Consider the following 18,650-nt stretch of genomic DNA (forward strand, 5'->3'; position numbering starts at 1 on the left):
GATTCCTGCCGCGAAATCCCAGATTCCTGCCGCGAAATCCCGGATTTTTACCACGAAAACCCGGATTTCTGCCACGAAAACCCAGATTTTTACCATGAAAACCCAGATTTTTACCATGAAATCCCGGATTCCTGCCGTGGTTGATATTCTGTGTGCAGCACCTCCCCTCCCTCCACGCATCAGCTTCTTCTGCATTTGCTAATTCCTGCCCGGCCCCGCTCTAATTCCCAGCGGCACTAATGAGGCTCCCAGCACATCTCCCATCCAGCACTAAATTATATTAACGAAGCATATTTAGAGTATTCTCAAATTGTTTGTCAAAGCTGCTGCTAAAAGATAAGGAACTGAAATCTCTGAATACAAATGACTCAATGTAGACTAATTCCAGGATATGATCGTGATTTACATCAACACAGCCTCGACTCGCATGAGGTCGGATTCAATTTTTCTGAACAAGAGATAAATTGAACCCTTCGTAGGAATAAAAATAAAATGCATTTCAAGGTGATTTTTAAACTTAGTCCGTAAATTATTGGCCTGGAATCTTTATTGTGCATGTTTAACTTGCAGTCATTATGTAAATGCTTGCATTCTATAAATATTCATTACACAGCCCCATTATGTAAATCCAGCAAATCTCCCCACTCAGCGTTACAGGGCTGCGGGTTGTAATCTCCAGATCTGGATTGTTGAAATGTCACCCGAATAAATTGCAGGTATTACTTATTTTGTTCTGACATTTCCCGGCAAAGTGCAGCGTGGATAGTTTAGGGATGGGGGCAGAATGTGAAAAGATGAAATTCTACCCTGGACCCCGCTCCAGCTTCAGCCCTGCTGTGTCCCACCAGAGCCCTGCTGGCAGCAGCACTCAGAAATATTCTGCTTAAATGTTCTTCCTCACCAAAATTCAGTGGCTGCACACCGAAATTCTTGCCCACTTTGGTTTGGACAGAAGTTTCCCACGGGAGGTTCCCCAGGCTGCTCAGTGGATTGGAGGTGAAGGAGGAGCAGCTTGGGCAGGAATTGTTCCCTGGCACAGGGAAAAGGTGCCCAGAGCTGCCCCTGGATCCCTGGCAGTGCCCAAGGCCAGGCTGGAGCAGCCTGGGATGGTGGGAGGTGTCCCTGCCATGGAATATTGGAATGAGATGGGATTTAAGATCCCTTCTAGCAAACCATTGCAGGATTCTGGCATCCCTGGTTACTCCCAGTTTCATATTTTCCAGTTCTTCCCTTTAATTCAATCCCTGCACTCTGATTTCTCTCTGAAGAAATCAGAAAAAACTCCTGATTTACTGACTCCAACATCCCTGCTCTCTTTCCTTTTTCTCACAGTTTTATCTCCATCATCCCTGATCCTCATCAATTTTCCCAAAGCAGGAGGCTGGTGTGGATGTAGGGCTGGACCTGCATTTGGAGGAGCAGGGTTCCAGGAACTGAATAAAAGCAGATTTTCCCACTTGGGATGGAAGGCAGGTCCTTGGCACGGGGACACTCGGTGTTCCTTCCACCCAGCACCTCAGAACCCTCCTGCTCTTTGAGGGAGGAGCAAAGAGGGATTTAAAAAAATCTCCCCAAACCCCGAGGAGCCAACACAGCTCGAGCTCTGTCACAGCCTCGGCTCCTCCTGCCCCGGAGCCTCCCTGGCAGAAAGCAGGAAGGCTTTGCTGGAGTGCAGGAGCTTCAAACCTGGATTTCCCGGCTGCAAATCCTGAGCTGACACGAATTATTATCAGATTTCCAGGGCTTTGCCTGTGTACAAAGGGTGAACTCTTCAGATGCTCCATCTCCTGCTTACAGATGGGTTTAAAGCTGGAATTTGCAGGAGGAAGTTTCTGGCTGGTTTCTTTTTTTCTTGCTGACTCCCAAACAGGGAGCAGATATTTTGGGGAGGGTTTTTTTTCCCCCCCAGCAGTGCAGTTGTGCCCTGTGGGATCTCTGAGCTCTGCTCCCACCTCCCCTTCACACTGAGGGGCTGCTGCAGAAGGATCAGCCTTTGGGAAGGGTCACACTGTGCTTCCCTGGCTCTGCAATTCCAGGGTCAGCTGCCAGGGCCTTCCACAGCCTGGCAGGGACCTCCTTCCTCAAGATGCTTTGGCCCAGGGAGCTCAAACCCAGGATTATTTCCTCCTGGGTCATGGAAATCTTGGAATGTCTGGGTTGGGAGGGATCTCAAATCCCACCCAGTGCCACCCCTGCCATGGCAGGGACACCTCCCACTGTCCCAGGGTGTCCCAACCCCAATGTCCAACCTGGCCTGGGACACTCCAGGGATCCAGGGACAGCCAGAGCTGCTCTGGACGATTCGTTTGGAGGAATCTCTGGTCAGCTGGGAGCCTGGGTGAGCAATGTTCCCTGGAAAACTCCCCAGAGCTGCATCCCCTGGGATGTGGGATGGCTCAGGTGGGCTCAGGCTCCTCCCCTGGGATGTGGGATGGCTCAGGTGGGCTCAGGTGGGCTCAGGCTCCTCCCCTGAGGTTCGATGGATGGCTCAGGTCGGCTCAGGCTCCTCCCCTGAGGTTCGTGGGATGGCTCAGGTGGGCTCAGGCTCCTCCCCTGGGATGTGGGATGGCTCAGGTGGGCTCAGGCTCCTCCCCTGAGGTTCGTGGGATGGCTCAGGTGGGCTCAGGCTCCTCCCCTGAGGTGTGGGATGGCTCAGGTGGGCTCAAGTGGGCTCAGGCTCCTCCCCTGAGGTTCGTGGGGCGCTGCTGGTGCCTGGGGTGGGTCAGTCCTTCCTGCAGCCACTCCGGGAGCTGAGGGGTTTTATTAACATTTGATCAGAACTTCATGGCTCACTGGTTATGCAGGTAAAGGCAGAGCTGGGCATTAAATCGATGGTCCCTGGGATCAAACACTCGCCAGGAGATCCAGGGAGGTGGTGGGGAGCAAATGAAGGCATTAATTAACAGATTAAAGAGCAAACAGAGCACCCAGTGGAAACTGCTGGGTGGATTCCTCCCTTGGCCTTTGGATCAGTGATAAAATCACTCCCAAAATCTCTTCCCAAACCACAGCTCTCCCTGAAAATGCAGCATCTTTGGGCTCAGGGATGGGAATTTTGGCCTTTTCTTTCTCACAGGACTTGCAGGCAGCAGCCTTGGGAGATTTGGGATTAGGATCCAATTAAGGGACCTCAGTGGCAGGAGCCATTGCCCTGCAGCTGGGGCTGGCTGAGGGACACTCCTCACAAAAATCCCATTTTTATCAGAAGCTTGAGCATCCCTTCAGGAACAATTAAAGGTGTTCCTAGAAATCCTCAGGTCTTCTTAAAGTCCTTTTTTAAAAAATATTCTCGTGAAAATACGCTTGTCAGGAGAGGAATGCTCCAGCTAAGGTGGTCAAATAATTGGGGCTTTGTGAAGGAACTGAGGAACAAGAGTGAGATCAAAATCTTAGCGAGATACAAACTAAAACTGCCCAAAAGCACAGAAACGAGCAGGATTCCTTTTCTTTTTTGACAGCTTTATGATAAATGAGAAGCATTTCTTACTTTTCAATAAAGGTAGATGAACTCATTAATAACTCATAGAATGCAATGAAAATGAGAGTTTTAATACGGGCAGAGCTTATTCCCACAGATATCAGCTCATTTTTACTGGAGGAACGATGCACTTTGGAACGAGCAGTGCGTGGCTCTCAGGAGACATCTCAGAGCTTTAATGCTCACCAACCAACCCAACATTTTCCCCTCTTTGCAGAGCCAGCCAAGCCCAGGCTTGTGCAGACACACAAATAATTCACCCCTGGATGGCCGTGACACCACAGCTCTGCCTTGTCCCCGCTGCCCGCTGGGGTTTTTCCCAGAGCTCTGAAGGCCACGGTGATTAACAGCCAATTAAAGGCTTTCAGGCTGGGAAAACACTTCCAGCAAGCCTTTTCAACCCTCGGACCTGCAATTCCCAGCATCTGCGGTCGCGGCTGCCGTGCTGAAGGAATCATTCCATGGAACTTTTTTGGGGTTGTGATGGGGTGAGCGCCTGGTGAGGGATCCAAACCCGATAATTGTTCCCTGCTCGGAGAGGTGTGGGAGGACAGCAGGGAGCAGCTCCATGTGAGGGACATCAAACATTCCCTGCCCGGTGGGAGCAGCCGGGAAAGGCTGGGAGGGGATTTGGGGAGCAGCCACGGACACCAACATTGCTGTTTGGTTCTGTCCTGTCCCATCAGGGAAATCTCTGTCCTGGAATTGTCCTTATTCCTGTGTGACACCGAAATCCCGTTCCTTTATTCCTGTGTGACACCGAAATCCCATCCCTTTATTCCTGTGTGACACCGAAATCCCATCCCTTTATTCCTGTGTGACACCGAGATCCCGTTCCTTTATTCCCGTGTCACACCCGGATCCCGTTCCTTTATTCCCGTGTCACACCCGGATCCCGTTCCTTTATTCCTGTGTCACACCCGGATCCCGTTCCTTTATTCCTGTGTGACACCGAAATCCCGTCCCTTTATTCCCGTGTGACACCCGGATCCCGTTCCTTTATTCCCGTGTGACACCCAGATCCCGTTCCTTTATTCCCGTGTGACACCCAGATCCCGTTCCTTTATTCCCGTGTCACACCCGGATCCCGTCCCTTTATTCCCGTGTCACACCCGGATCCCGTTCCTTTATTCCCGTGTGACACCCAGATCCCGTTCCTTTATTCCCGTGTCACACCCGGATCCCGTTCCTTTATTCCTGTGTCACACCCGGATCCCGTTCCTTTATTCCCGTGTGACACCCGGATCCCGTTCCTTTATTCCCGTGTGACACCCGGATCCCGTTCCTTTATTCCTGTGGCCAAGGAGAGCTGTTGCTGTGTAATTTTTGGATCCTGGCAGGGATCAGCTGCTCCAGGGCTGTCTCAGGTCCCTGCAGGTGCCCTGACCTGGCTTTGCTCCATCCTGCAGGGCTGCAAACCATCAGCACTCAGGGACGCTGCAGCTTTTTAAGGCAGGAATGCTTCGCTGGTTTGGGTTGGAAGGGATTTAAAGCTCATTTTGTTCACTCCAGCTCCCACTGTCCCAGGCTGCTGCCATCCCCCGTGTCCAGCCTGGCCCTGGGCACTCCGAGCTGTGACTCCCGTTGGGTAAAATCACTCTGCTGTGTCTCAGGGTTGTTGAATTTCCCTGTGGGGATGGATCAGGAGAGAACCTCCGGTGAACTCCAGGAGTCTGAGGGGGTTTCAGCTTCCCTGGGGGTGTGTGAAGCTCTGGCTGCTGTGCAGATGTTGGATTTCAGGGGTTCTGTGCCCAGCCTGCAGTAATCCCTTTCTGTGATTGTTTTATTTCAGCCAAGCCCTTTGAGAGCGGGCAGTACCTGGACATCTACGGCATCACCAGAGACCAGGCTGGGGAGTACGAGTGCAGTGCAGAGAACGATGTCTCAGTGCCAGACGTGAGAAAAGTAAAAGTGACAGTAAACTGTAAGTGCCGTTCTTTGTTATCCCTCAATGTGCCGGAGCAGCAGAGGAGGAGCAGGGGCTGCAGCAGCAAACTGGAGCTGCTGGCTCTGTCCCGGGGAAGGGACACGCTTCCCTGTGCTCTGTGGTGGCCACCTGGGGGTCACCGAGGAGCTCGAGGTGCAAACTCTCGTTTCTGGGTGATGATCTGAGCAGTGTGTGGCTGCTGTGGATGTTGGGCTGAGCCCTGCCGGGTTTATCTGGTGCTGGTGGTGAAATGAGATGAGAAACTCTGCTGTGGTGGCTGGATGGGGACTGATCTCCAGGGCAGTGCGAGCTCTCCTCACAGGAGGAGCAGGAGGGGTTCGTGCAGTGCCACTGCAGCACGGGGACCCTGCTGGGTGACACCAGCAGCCCTGGCTTGGCTCTGAATCCGGTTTAGCACTCGGTGTGACTTGAAATATCCTCCCTCCAACACGCGAGGAAACACGGGCAAGACAATGTGAATAATCTCTTGCTCATTCTAACAATTTTCTTTGGTTAACTTCAATTACCCAGTGTGTAATTTGTGTCTGGCTCGGGGGTCAGTGTGGTGGATTTATTGGTCACAAATATGAGATGTCAGTGTTGTGTCTCGCCCAGAGACCTTGTCCCAGCCGCTGTGGGCAGCAAAGCCCCTCATCCCCCATCACTGTGGGGCCACTGCTGTCACCTGGGGGCATTCACAGGCCCAGCCTGTTCTCGTTCATGTGGCACCAGGGCTCCTTGGGCACGTGGGGACAGAGCAGTGACACTTCTGGAAAAGCTGGATTGTGCTCCAGGGCACGTGGGGACAGTGCAGTGACACTTCTGGAAAAGCTGGATTGTGCTCCAGGGCACGTGGGGACAGAGCAGTGACACTTCTGGAGGGGCTGGATCCTCTCTGGGTGCCAGGGCAGTGCCCTGTGCTGCTCTTTGTCCCAGTGCAGCCACCTGGGCCCAGCTGGGAGTGTCCTCATGGCTGTGCTGATATCGTGTCACATTCAGGCAAACTTCTATCTGCTCTGGCAATATGCAGAGTAATTAATTTTATTTTTTTAATAACTTCTCAGAGCTCCAGCCTCTCGTGGCTGCAGTGTGGCTGCAGCTGTGGCAGTGTGTGCACGTGGCTGGTTTGTCACAGTCAGCTCATTGCTCACACTGGGCTGGGGACGTGTCCCCAACAGCTGAGCTCGGAGCAGGAGCTCTGGAAACATCTGCCTGCAAGGAATTTACAGTAATTGAGCTTCAAGTTTAAATCTGCAAAGTCCTTAATGAAAGAAAATGAGAGGAAGCCCTCAGCTCCTCTGGCTGGGCAGTTTCCTTTGTCAGATGCTCTTCAATATTCTTTAAAGCCATCTGTCCATTTCCTGAGCAAACTGCTGAGAGCCAGGACTTGTCCCCAGCAATTCCATCTCTCACCCTCTCATGGTGCTGTGCCATGGGGCAGGGCTGGGGGAGGCTGCACTGGCTGTCCCACCCAAACCACCCTGGGACTTCTGCTCCTCTGCTGCTGCTCTCACCCGGCCCTGGTGGCATTCCATGATGGATGGTGCTCCTGGTGACATTCCATGATTTTATTCCTGGTGACATTCCAGAATTGTGTTCCTGGTGACATTCCTTGATTTTATTCCTGGTGACATTCCATGATTTTATTCCTGGTGACATTCCATGATGGATGGTGTGTTCCTGGTGACATTCCATGATTTTATTCCTGGTGACATTCCATGATGGATGGTGTGTTCCTGGTGACATTCTATCATGGTGCTCCTGGTGACACTGCAGGATTGTATTCCTGGTGGAATTCCAGAACTGTGTTCCTGGTGACATTCCATGATGATATTTCTGGTGACATTCCATGATTGTATTCCCGGTGACATTCCATGATGGATGGTGTGTTCCTGGTGACATTCCAGGATTGTATTCCCGGTGACATTCCATGATTGTGTTCCTGGTGACATTCTGTGATTGCCTTTCTGGTGGCATTCCAGGATTGTACTGCTGCTGGCATTCCAGGATTGTGTACCAGGTGGCATTCCATGATGGATGGTGCTCCTGGTGACATTCCATGATGAATGGCACTTGTGGTGACATTCCATGATGATATTTCTGGTGACATTCCATGAAGATATTCTATGATGAACGGTGCTTGTGGTGACATTCCAGGTTTGTATTCCTGGTGACATTCCATGATGGATGGTGCTCCTGGTGGCATTCCATGATTGTGCTCCTGGTGACATTTCATGATGATATTCCTGGTGGCATTCCATGATTTTATTCCTGGTGGCATTCCTTGATTGCATTCCTGGTGGCATTCCTGAGTTGTATTCCTGGTGACATCCCATGATTGTATTCCTGATGACATCCCATGATGATGTTCCTGGTGACATCCCATGGCTCCTCCCCGGTGCAGGGAGCTGCTGGCACACGTTGGATATTCCTGGCACAGAGCTGTGTTCAGTCACCAGGGCAGAGAGCAGGGAATGGCCAGGCTGGAATGACTCTGTGAAATTCCAGTTTCTTGGCTGGGAGCCCCCAGGATGTGTGAGCTCCAATGTCACAGCTCTGATGATTTCCTCTGCCTGACCCACCTTCATCTACATTTTCTACTTAATTTGTGTCTGTCCTCCCTAATTCCCCTCTGAAGAAGGGTGGCCTGGGAATCTGCCTGAATTCCAAAAGGATGTGAGGGTGCAGAAAAGGAGGGGAAGCCACTGAAGCTGTGGAAGGAATGCTCCACCAAATCAAGTTAAAATAGATAAAACCTAATCCAATTTCATTTCACCAGTAAATCCTATTAGCATTTCCCATTACATTTTGGAAAGCAAATACTGATTTATAGATTAGAATATCGACCCCTGCTTTGAATGAACCGGTGTCTGGATTCAGTGTGTCATCTGGCAGCTGGGCTGGAACTCTCCATGTGCCACTGTCACTTCTCTCCTTCTCCCCTGCTCTGTCACTGACGTGCTTGAAGAATATTAAAGGCAGCTGCTAAATCCTGGAATTTCCAGTGGAGCTGAGGCTGCAGCAGAGGATGAGGAATGGGATGTGCTGCTCAGGAAACTGGCATTGATTTGTGTTTATTTCGAAGCGTCAGCTGTCTGAATAGATAGAAAATGTGGGTTTGAAGTGGAGTGGCGTTGTGGAATTCCCTTTTCTCAGGATAAAGCAGTTTAGGGTCAGTGTGCCTGGGATTGTACCTTGGACAGCTCCGTTAGAGCCGGAGACTCCAGATCGAGATCCGGCGGCTTGGGGGAGGGAAAAGACAATGTAGAACCCGTTCCTGGGTGTTTTTGTCCAGTTTTTAGGAGACTTTTCCCATTTTTCCGGATGATTTCAGGGTTCTCATCTCTGTTTGTGGCGTTACTGAGCCCTCCCCAGCCACAGGCCCAGGATGGTGCCCAGGTGCCCAGGATGGTGCCCAGGTGAGCAGAGCAGCAGCAGAGTTTTGCAGACCCCTTGTGCCCCACCAAAGGCAGATTTGAGCCCAGCTCAGCTGGTCCAAGCCTGGGAGTTGTGCTCAAACCCAGCTGCTGCCCCTCCCTGCTGCCCTGCAGTTCCTCCATCCATTCCTAAGGAACCTGCTGCTCCTGTCCTCATCACCCAGGTGCTCTCACACCTCTGACCACCCGAGCAGCAATTCCACGGGCATTATTTCCCATTATTATGGGGAATAAAGGGGCTGGGTGTCATTCCCTGGCCCCTCCTGGGCCTGACAAAGCTCCACCCAGGCCGTGGTGGCTGCTCAGCACTTACACTGCAGCCCTGCATTTCCTTCACTCAGCCTTTTAATAAGTTTTTTGAAGCTCTTTAGGCTGATTTTGTTTGTGTCAGTTTGGTTTATCCAAGTAGTCACTGCATGATTATTCCCCTGTTTTAACCCGGAATATAAAACAAAGGATTGGGGTCACTGAACTGGTGAGAACTTGAATTTGGAGTGATTGTGTCCCAAGCCTGACAGAGCCCAAGAGTTTGGAAGTGATGTCAGAGTGACTCGTGGGGTGTCGTGTGCAGGGCTCAGGTTTGGATTCCACGATCCTCGGGGATCTCCTCCAGCTCAGCAGACTCTGTGATTTAACCCTTTCCTTTTCACCCACGTGTTTTGTGTCCTTCAGCAGATCATCTCCATTTAGGGGCTTTATCCCCAACTTCATCCTGTGCCTCTGCACCCTGGCTGTGTGTGCTGGGAGCAGCTCCCACATTCCCTGGATTCCCTGGGTCACGGCCCTGCTCAGTCCGGAGCAGAGGGACCCTGGATGGACATCCCAGCCCTCCCACGGGTTTTCATCCATCCCTGTGGGGTTTGGGGAGTGTTCCAAAGGCAGATCCTGTGCGTGCCCCTTCCCTTCCCGCTGGGATGCTCGGATGAGGAATTTCTCGCAGTGGGGTTTTTGTGATGCAGGAATGTGTGAGTTCCTCGTTAGGAATTTTAAGTGGGGTGTTTGTTTTCGCTTGGCCAGGCCGGGTTGTGCAGAACAGCTCCCCTCATTAGCATTTCTCCCCTCATTAGCATTTCTCCCCTCATTAGCATTTCTTCGAAGGCTCCTCGCTGTTGCTATGGTGTTTTGCATAACATTATGGATAACACTCCGATTTTACTTTGAAATCAGACATCCTGTACAAGCCACGCCGGCCTAATTATATCTGCAACCTGAAATCCCCCGGGGAAAAACACTCCAGGACTTCGGGGCTTGCTGGGACTGCCAATCCTGGACGTGTCACCGTGACTCTGCTTTCCCTGGAAGTGTCTGGTGTGATCCATTCCTGACCCGGGATCAGCATTTCCTGGGCAAGGTTTGGAGTCTGGATTCAAGAAGGAAAATTGCCCCAGTTAAATTATTAAATGTGAAGACAAAGCCCACGTCTTTTCTGGAGGTCTCAGTCCTCCTCTGCTTTGGCAGCAAGTATAAAATTGCTCTGAGCAATTTAATTTTAATTTCCACTTTCCTCTAATAAAAGGGAGGGGAGGAGGGGACTCCTCTAGAAGCAGGAATCAATAATTCTGAATCTTTTTGTTTTTAATAGCTACTGATCTTCAGCTCCATCTTTATATCCCCGACTAAGTTGAGGACTTGGGGTTAAGGTCAGCACTGGCTTTAGGAGTCAGGCTTCACTGCCGGGGGTTCTGCAGCTGCCTCAGCTCTCAGTAGAATTCCAGGAGAGGAATTTGGCCCGACAGGGGCCCTGGGGACTCGTGGAGCTCAGGCTTGGCTCAGGTTTGGTTCTTTGCATGGAGCAGTGGGTTCAGTGCCCGGTGGGGTCTGTGGGCTCTGTGGGTGATGTTGGTGCTGCTGGGCAGAGCCCCCGGGCACCAGCCCATGGCAACTGTGCCCAGGGCACGGCTCCAGCCTGCCCGGCGTGCCACACAACTTCTGATCCCCTGTGGGACGGGAATCCTTCCAGGATTGGTCCCTTTCGGGCTGCGATCCCTTTGCCCTGCAGACACGGGGCATGGAGCGTCCTCCCTTCAGCTCTGCTCACCCAAAAACATCTGCACAGAGCACAGCTGGAGCTGTGCTGCTGCTCCCCGCGGGGACAGCGCTCCTGCCTGGCACGGGGACGGGGACGGGGACGGGGACGGGGATGGGGACGGGGACGGGGATGGGGATGGGGATGGGGATGGGGATGGGGATGGGGACGGGGATGGGGATGGGGACGGGGATGGCTCTGCAAGGATGCAAAGGGACACAGGGAGACGGGGACACAGAGACATGGGGACACAGAGATACAGGGAGAAAGGGACACAAGGACACGGGGACATGGGGACACAGGATGCACAGGATCCACAGGGACACGGGGACACAGGGATACAGGGGCACAATTTGCAGAGGGACATAGGGACACGAGAACATAGGGACACGAGGACACGGGGCACAGGATGCACAGGGGCACAGGGACACGGGGACACAGGGACATAGGGACACAGGATACACAGGATGCACAGTGACACAGGGACACAGGATTCAAAGGGACACGGGGACACAGGGACACAGGATGCACAGTGACACAGGGACACAGTGACACAGTGACACAGGGACACGGGGACATTGGCAGCAGGGGGGATGTGGTGTGCACGTTCTGCTCCCAGCCCAGCCCAGCCCAGCCCCCGGCTGCTGCTCTGTTCCATCCCAGCCCGGCCCTGCAGGTGGGATTCTCTGCTCCCAGCTGTCCCATCCCGCTGCAGCTGAGGAGTCCGGGGGAGGCTGTCGGGCAGTGAGGGAGGGCAGGGATTCCATCACTGCTGAGGCCGCAGGGTCACCAGGAGCTGTGCAGGGCTCAGGGTGTGAGCACACAGAGCTGCCCCCTGGGCGGAGGGGACAGCACAGCCCTTGTGGAAATCTGGGTCGTGCTTTCCATCAAGGACGGCAGAGCTGGGTTTGGCTGCAGCCACCACGAGAGAGCTGCCAGGAAATATTTCAGGTGGAACCGGTGTGGGTAACAGGTTGGAGTTGTTGTGGTTTTTTTGGTTTTTTTAATACATAAAATAAAGCTCTTTGGAGAATTTCTGCAATCCCATAAATTGGAGGTTTTGTTCATGCTCAATGTCTTTTTTTTTTTTTTTTCGGGTTTATTCTTGTTATTTTTGGTCACCATTAGGACTAAATTGTTTCTTAGCTAATTTGCAAGCCGGTCTCATCACTGGGAGCCTATCTGAGTTATATGATTTCCTATCTCATAGCAACACAATGAAAAGCAGCTCACACCAACCCGATAGGAACTGCTCTGCCAATTAAAGCCACCTCAATGGCTCGGTGAGCAAAGAATGACGCTGCTTTGAAGAAAATATTTCCTTTCAGTGGTGGGGAAAGAAACCTCTTGTAAAGTAATGGTTGTCATTTTATGTCCTTCAGGTGTTTTTATTAACATTTCAGAAGCCAGATTAAAACAATATAGCTCATGTTTGAGACTCGAGTGCAATCTGGCTCTTAAATTAATATTGATTTTTTTTTGGGGGGTGATGCTTTGTGCAGACTCTGCGAGGTTCCTGCAGATTGTGTATTTGTTTTGGTTTAGGGTAAATTTGGGAGGAAATTTTTGAATGGGTTTGTTTTTTTTTAGGAAATGGATGCTGGTGTGGGAGCGTGGCAGAGCTGCTGTCCCTGCTCAGAGAGGGACATTTGTGCCACCACAGCACATCCCCAGGGCTGCAGCACCAGAGCTCCAGATCTCTCAGCAGATGAGGAGGATGAGGAGGAGGAGGAAGATGTTTTCCATCTTCCATAGAAATGCTCTGCCAAGATTGGGAGTGAGAGGTGCCAGGGCTGGTGCAGGTGGGACAGGGACAGGGATGGGGACAGGGACAGCCAGGGCTGCTCAGGGTCCCAGGACCTTTGATGCCTGGAGAGGCTCCCTGGAACACAGGCTGGACAGAGTTAAAGGACTAAATCTGGGATTTGTTAAAAGGAATAAATTTGGGATTTATTAAAACCCTTCCAAGGATTCACCTCGGGCAGTACAAGAGCCCGGCCATGGCCCCACCCAGGATGAGTCACGATTTCTCACATTTTTATCAGTTTGGGACCATTCCCATACTGGGGGTGGCACTCAGGGCTCTGGGCTGGGGACAAGGTGGGAATTGGGGTGACCCTGGAGATCTTTTCCAACCTGGTTCTGTGAGATAATGGGGCAGCCATGTCAGCCTGCCCAAAAATTGGAGGGAAATACTGTCATCAATAAATTGTTGCTGGTTTTTACAAAGACACCCCGTGAAGCTTTCAGGCCATTGCTGGTGAAAGTGTGGGACCTGAACCTGAGGGCAGGAAAATTCATGGGATGGTTTTGAAGGGGTTTTATTTACTGCTCGATTTGCTGTCATTTCAAAGGCAAAGGAAGGTTCCAGTCAGACTCTGGACACCCCTGTGCATCCACATCTGCTGAAGCCTTTGCTGCACCTCAGGGGCAGCAGGAATGGGCTCCTCTCCAGGGGTTTGGCTCCTGGAAGGGCTGGGGAGCAGCTGAAATCCCCCGTGTGGGGCTGGAGGTCCAACCCCAGCCCAGGGGGATGAGGGGCAGCTCCCAGGTGATCCCACAGTGAAAAGGCAGCTGAGGGAAGCTGAAGCTTTCACGGAAATAATAATAATAATAATAGAAATAAGTCATCTCTGAAGAGCTGCTGCGTTTGGAGCAGCAATTTGGAGCAGAGCTGTGTTAGACTCCGGGCTAGAGCCAAAATTAATGGAGAGCTCTCGAGCTTCCAGGAGTGTTCCCTTGCCCAGATCACTCTGCAGCAAAAACAATTACTTAAAATATTTCCTAATAGCCAGCAGACTGTAAAGCAATATTTCTCCTGTGATTTCAGTGCTCCTGGCTGCTGTGGGGCCGAGGCTGAGCCCTCCCTGTCCCTGGCAGAGCCTTTGAGGTGATGGTCAGAGGGGTTTGAGTGCAGCTGCTGGCACCAGCTGGGCTCACAAAAAAGCCAGGTCTGAGCAGTGCCAGCCCTGTGCAACTCTCCATCCCTTGATTCTTGCTTTCTTCTTCTTTTTTTCTTTTTTTTTTTTAATTTTTTTAATCCCAGCAATTGCAGTTTGAAATGGTTCTGCACTAGCAATGTGCTGTAATGATGTTATTACAACCTGATTTTTTTTCCTGGTGGCAGGGCTGGGGTTCAAACACCTCCTGTGGGGGGCAAGGGTGTGGTGGAGGCAGCAGATGGGAGCTGCAGGAGCTGTGAGAAATCCCCTCTTGCTTTTAGAGTTTAAAACAAAGCAGTGCTGTGGAAAAGCCAGGAAAAGCTTCCAGCATCACTGCTCAGGCACCATCATAAAAAATAGATCTATTTTATATATATATAAATAATAAAACTGCTGATAAATAATAATAAAGCTGCTTCTGCTCACCTCTTCTGCTCTTCTCAAATAAAACCCGGCTGTTTGGAGGCTGGAGTGACCCTGTCTGCACCTGAGAGCTGCAGAGCAAACACAGGATCTGGGATGGAAGGAGGGGCCCCCAGGAACATCCCAGATTTGGGATGGGGTTTTGGTTCCTGCTGTTCTCACAGAGATCCTGACAGTCGGTGCTGGACTGGGAGAATTCAGCTCACCTGGGGGAAAATGGAGCTTCAGAATTCTCCATTTCCAGTGTTTGGAACACAATTCTGTGAAATCTCAGCTGTGTCAGCATCCCCGAGTTCTGCTGCTCCTGCTGGGGTGGGTGGCCAGGACTGAGAAAGAGAAAAAAAAAAAAAAATAAACAAAGCAGGAATTGTTTCTGAGGGCAGCAATTTCCTGGGTGGGCAGCTCCCAGCATTCCAGGTGTGCCAGGTAACTCCAGGTGCAGGCACTGGCTGGGGCTCTCTGCTCCCTCCCCGAGGAGCGTGGGGCAGCCCTGGGGCTGTCACAGGGACACAAACCCATCCCTGGGCACGCTGGGGAGCCTGGCATCCTCCTGGTGCCCATCAGTGCCTCTGCCACCTGGGCAAGCCGGAGCCACACCCAGCTGCAGAATTTCTGTCTCATTTTTAAATTACAGTTTCATTTTTTATTACACAGACTCTTCCCAGGACTGAAAGCAGCCAGGATTTGGGACTTCTGTGCCTTTCCTGTTTTTGGCATGAGGTCGTGGCTCTGGGGGTGCCACTGCCAGGTCCCAGCAGAGCTGAGCCCTCCCCACCTGGCAGCCAAACCCCCCCCTTTTATATAAAACTTCACTTCTTTTTAATACAGAGCAGGAGCTTCGAGACCTTCCATGGCTGCCTCTCGTTCTTCATGAGCTACATATGTACATCAGCTCCAGCACCCTGTCAGGGAACAGGGGTTTTCAATCAAAAAGGCTGTCAGGAAAGCTGATTCACTAACAAGAAAGCTGTCAAGCTGTGACAGCTGCTGTCTTTGCAACCCCAAACAATCTGTTCAGTGCTAGCTCTGACTTATGCTTGCATTTATTACCGAGCAGTAATGAGTGCTGGCCTGGCTGGGCTCACCTGGCTGCTGTGCTGGGATCCAGCCACACCCGGCCTGCCTGCGAGCTCTGATCACTTCTCTGCAGAAAAGTTCTGCTTTGAGCTCTTTTCCTAAATTCCTTAGCTCATCCTCGTAGCTAAGTGTGGATCTGGGGGTTTCAGTGCTGCTGGGAGCTAACGAGAGTGTGATTTCTGCCTTTTCCCCATCGTGTTGAATAATGGATTTCAGTTTAAACACCATGTGTTTATCCACAGAAACGAGTGAAGGAATTGGTTCTGGTGCTTAATCATCCCAGCACCTCAGAGACCACAAAATTCCCGGGAAGGGAAGGGAAGGGAAGGGAAGGGAAGGGAAGGGAAGGGAAGGGAAGGGAAGGGAAGGGAAGGGAAGGGAAGGGAAGGGAAGGGAAGGGAAGGACCTGTGGGCTCAGGCAGGTGCTGCTGTCCAGGTGTCAGAATTCACTCTGTCAGCCTTTAAAATGCAAAAAGAGGAAGAGCACCCTGACATCTCCCTCAAGCAATGTGTTCCAGCTCTGTCTCCCTGCACTGCACAGGGTGACCCCACTGTCCCCTGGTGTGGTTTGTCCCTCCCCTCTGTGTCCCCTGCCTGCCTTCCCTGCTCCTGTGGGACTGCAGCTGGGCTCTGCCTGCATCCCCAACCCGAATTCCCAACCCGAATTCCCAACCCTCATCCCCAACCCTCATTCCCAACCCTCATCCCCAACCCGAATTCCCAACCCACCCCGAGGCTCTTGGCTTTTTGCTTCCAAACTTTCTTCCCTTGGAAAACCACCAGCTTGCTTTAATTCATTTTCTTCTCAGCTTTGCTGCCAAAAGATCTGCTTAGTAATTCCTGGAATTGGTTGAGGTCCATTGCTTTTATCTCCCTCGCGGGGAGGGAAGCAGCAGAGGCAGAGCTCTGTGTCTGTTCCCAGCCCGGCTCGGGGCCAGCTCTCCCTTCTGGGCTGGCACAGATGTGTGACAGTGTCCCCACCCCTCCTTCCCCCTGCTCACTGGGATGCTGGCACTGGTTTATCCCTGTCCAGGACACGCTGGAGCTCCCGGATCCGGGGTGCAAATGTTTGTGTTTGTCACCTCGCCGTGACAGTGGTGACACTGGCCGAGGATCCCATGGGTGTGAGCTGCTCCTGTCCCTCCTGTCCCTCCTGTCCCTCCTGTCCCCTCGGGTTCCTCTCGTCCCAAAGCTCCTGGAGCAGAGGGGTTTGGTCACTGGAATGTCCCCACTGCTGGCTGGGATGGTTCTGTCAAACGGGGTTGGGGCACGGGCAGAGGGAGGAGAGTCCTGGCAGCTGGGGCTGAGCCAGAGCCACGGAATATCCTGGGACTCCCAGAGCCAGGGAATATCCTGGGACCCACAGAGCCAGGGAATATCCTGGGACAGCCAGAGCCACGGAATATCCTGGGACAGCCAGAGCCACGGAATATCCTGGGACAGCCAGAGCCACGGAATATCCTGGGACTCCCAGAGCCAGGGAATATCCTGGGACCCACAGAGCCATGGAATATTCTGAATTTGAAGGACTCACAAGATGATGGATGCAGCCCCCAGTCCTGCACAGACACCCCAAAATCCCACCCTGGGCATCCCTGGCACAACTGGGAGTGGGGAGCATCCCCTCCCCTGGGCCAGGGGCTCTTCCAGCCTGCTCTGGGTCAGGTGTGCTGTGCTCAGTGCCCACAGTCAATACCTGACCCCGATCACAATCAATACCTGACCCTGATCACAATCAATACCTGACCGTGATCACAAATCAATACCTGACCGTGATCACAAATCAATATCTGACCCCGATCACAATCAATATCTTTGTTTGCTTTGTTGCTGTTTGGGAGGCTCCCTTAAGTTCTTTCCTCTTTTAAATTTTTTTTAATCCCTGAAATACCTGTGAAACAGATTGTCCAGATTTCCTGTCTGGAAAGGCTGACCTCTTTTATTAAGTATTATTTATTTATTATTTATTAAGTATTAGTTATTAAGTATATATTGAGTATTATGTATTCAGTATTATTTTGTGCTGCTGGTTTCTGTGTTTTCCACCCACACAACAATTCCCCGAGGGTTTTCATCTTTGCTCTCAGCACTGGGAGGTTTCTGTCCCAAACCCACAGGGATTTGGGGGATCCAATGCCATCCATGGGCTGGGGCCACGTGTGGAAGGAGAAGGTGCCAGGATGGCCCCATGGAATTCGGTTCCTTAGAGAGGAAATTGTTTTTTAGAGTGACCAACACCAGGAATCATCTCAGCCCCTGCACACCCCTGTGTGATCTCTGTGATTTTACTGCTCCATTTCCCTCTCACATAATTGGTTCCCGTTTCCCCTGAAGTCCTTTGTAGATTGGTTGGTTATAGAATTCCTTTCGTTATTGGTGCAAAATACAAAACCCTTAAACCCTATCCAAGTCCCCTCAGAACCCCACCCAGTGGATTTGCTGGACTGCACCCCCTTGGTGGGAGAAATAAAGGTTCCATGGAATAATCCTGTCTGCATTTCTCAATTGTTGGGAAGGATGAATTGGGGAAACTTTATCAATACGAGTGCCTGGCAAAAGACTTTGAGAATATGGAAAATATAAGAGAAATAGAAATGAGAGCGATTTTTGACTGTGTGGCTGAAAGCAACTGAATGGCTGAAGGCCCCTTGGTTTAGATCATGTTGGATGCTGCCAATACCAAAAATCAAACAGACATCCTCCCTAGGCATGGCAGGAAGGGTCCCAGATAAAATTTAGAGATAAGAAAAGCAGTAAAACATGGAAATATAGTGATTCCTATAGGTTACATGCAAATGTTAGAGAATTTGTATCTTGTGTTAGATTGGTTAGTGGAAATTAGAATATTCAACATAGAAGATTTGTTGTATTGTAAAGGGGAAAAACTCTTACTCTCTTGCTCTCACTCTCACTCTATCCCTCTTTCTCCATCCTGCTCTGAGCTGTGGCTGCAGTTCCTATGAAATAAACTGCAAATTTCACCACCAGAGCACAGAGAGCGCCTGAGTCTGTCCCTGCGGTCCCCACGCAGCCATTCCCACACTCCATCTCTGTCTCTGCTGCTCCAAAGGCTCCTTGTGAGCCTGATTTCCACCCAGCAAGGCTCCCAAAGGTGCCTCGGTGCCCAGAACTGCCTGGGAGCAGGAATTTCGAACGGGAATTTCGAACGGGAATCTCGAACAGGAATTTTCGGGGTCTCACAGAGGCAATGAGGAGGAGCAGATTTGGGGGAGGATGTGCCCTGTGACATCCCTGACCCCACCCAGGCCGTGCCTGAGGCTCCTCTCCCCCAAAGGGATCCCACAATGGTTCCGTTGATCCACGCGGGGAGCGCAGGGCT

The 18,650-nt window shown here is 51.6% G+C and overlaps 1 protein-coding gene across 6 annotated transcripts in view; it reads left to right on the top strand.

Annotated features, from left to right (window-relative positions):
- NEGR1 (neuronal growth regulator 1) overlaps nucleotides 1–18,650 on the top strand; it is a 188,009-nt gene that overhangs the window by 93,988 nt on the left and 75,371 nt on the right. For all 6 annotated transcript variants that reach the window (XM_088169564.1, XM_088169559.1, XM_088169558.1 and 3 more), the window contains exon 4: nucleotides 5,271–5,402. In XM_088169564.1, the coding sequence (XP_088025690.1) occupies nucleotides 5,271–5,402 (132 nt within the window). The remainder of the gene's footprint in view (nucleotides 1–5,270; nucleotides 5,403–18,650) is intronic.

The sequence above is a fragment of the Sturnus vulgaris genome, chromosome 9, assembly GCF_052056855.1.
Source record: "Sturnus vulgaris isolate bStuVul1 chromosome 9, bStuVul1.hap1, whole genome shotgun sequence".
Taxonomy (NCBI): Eukaryota; Metazoa; Chordata; class Aves; order Passeriformes; family Sturnidae; genus Sturnus; species Sturnus vulgaris.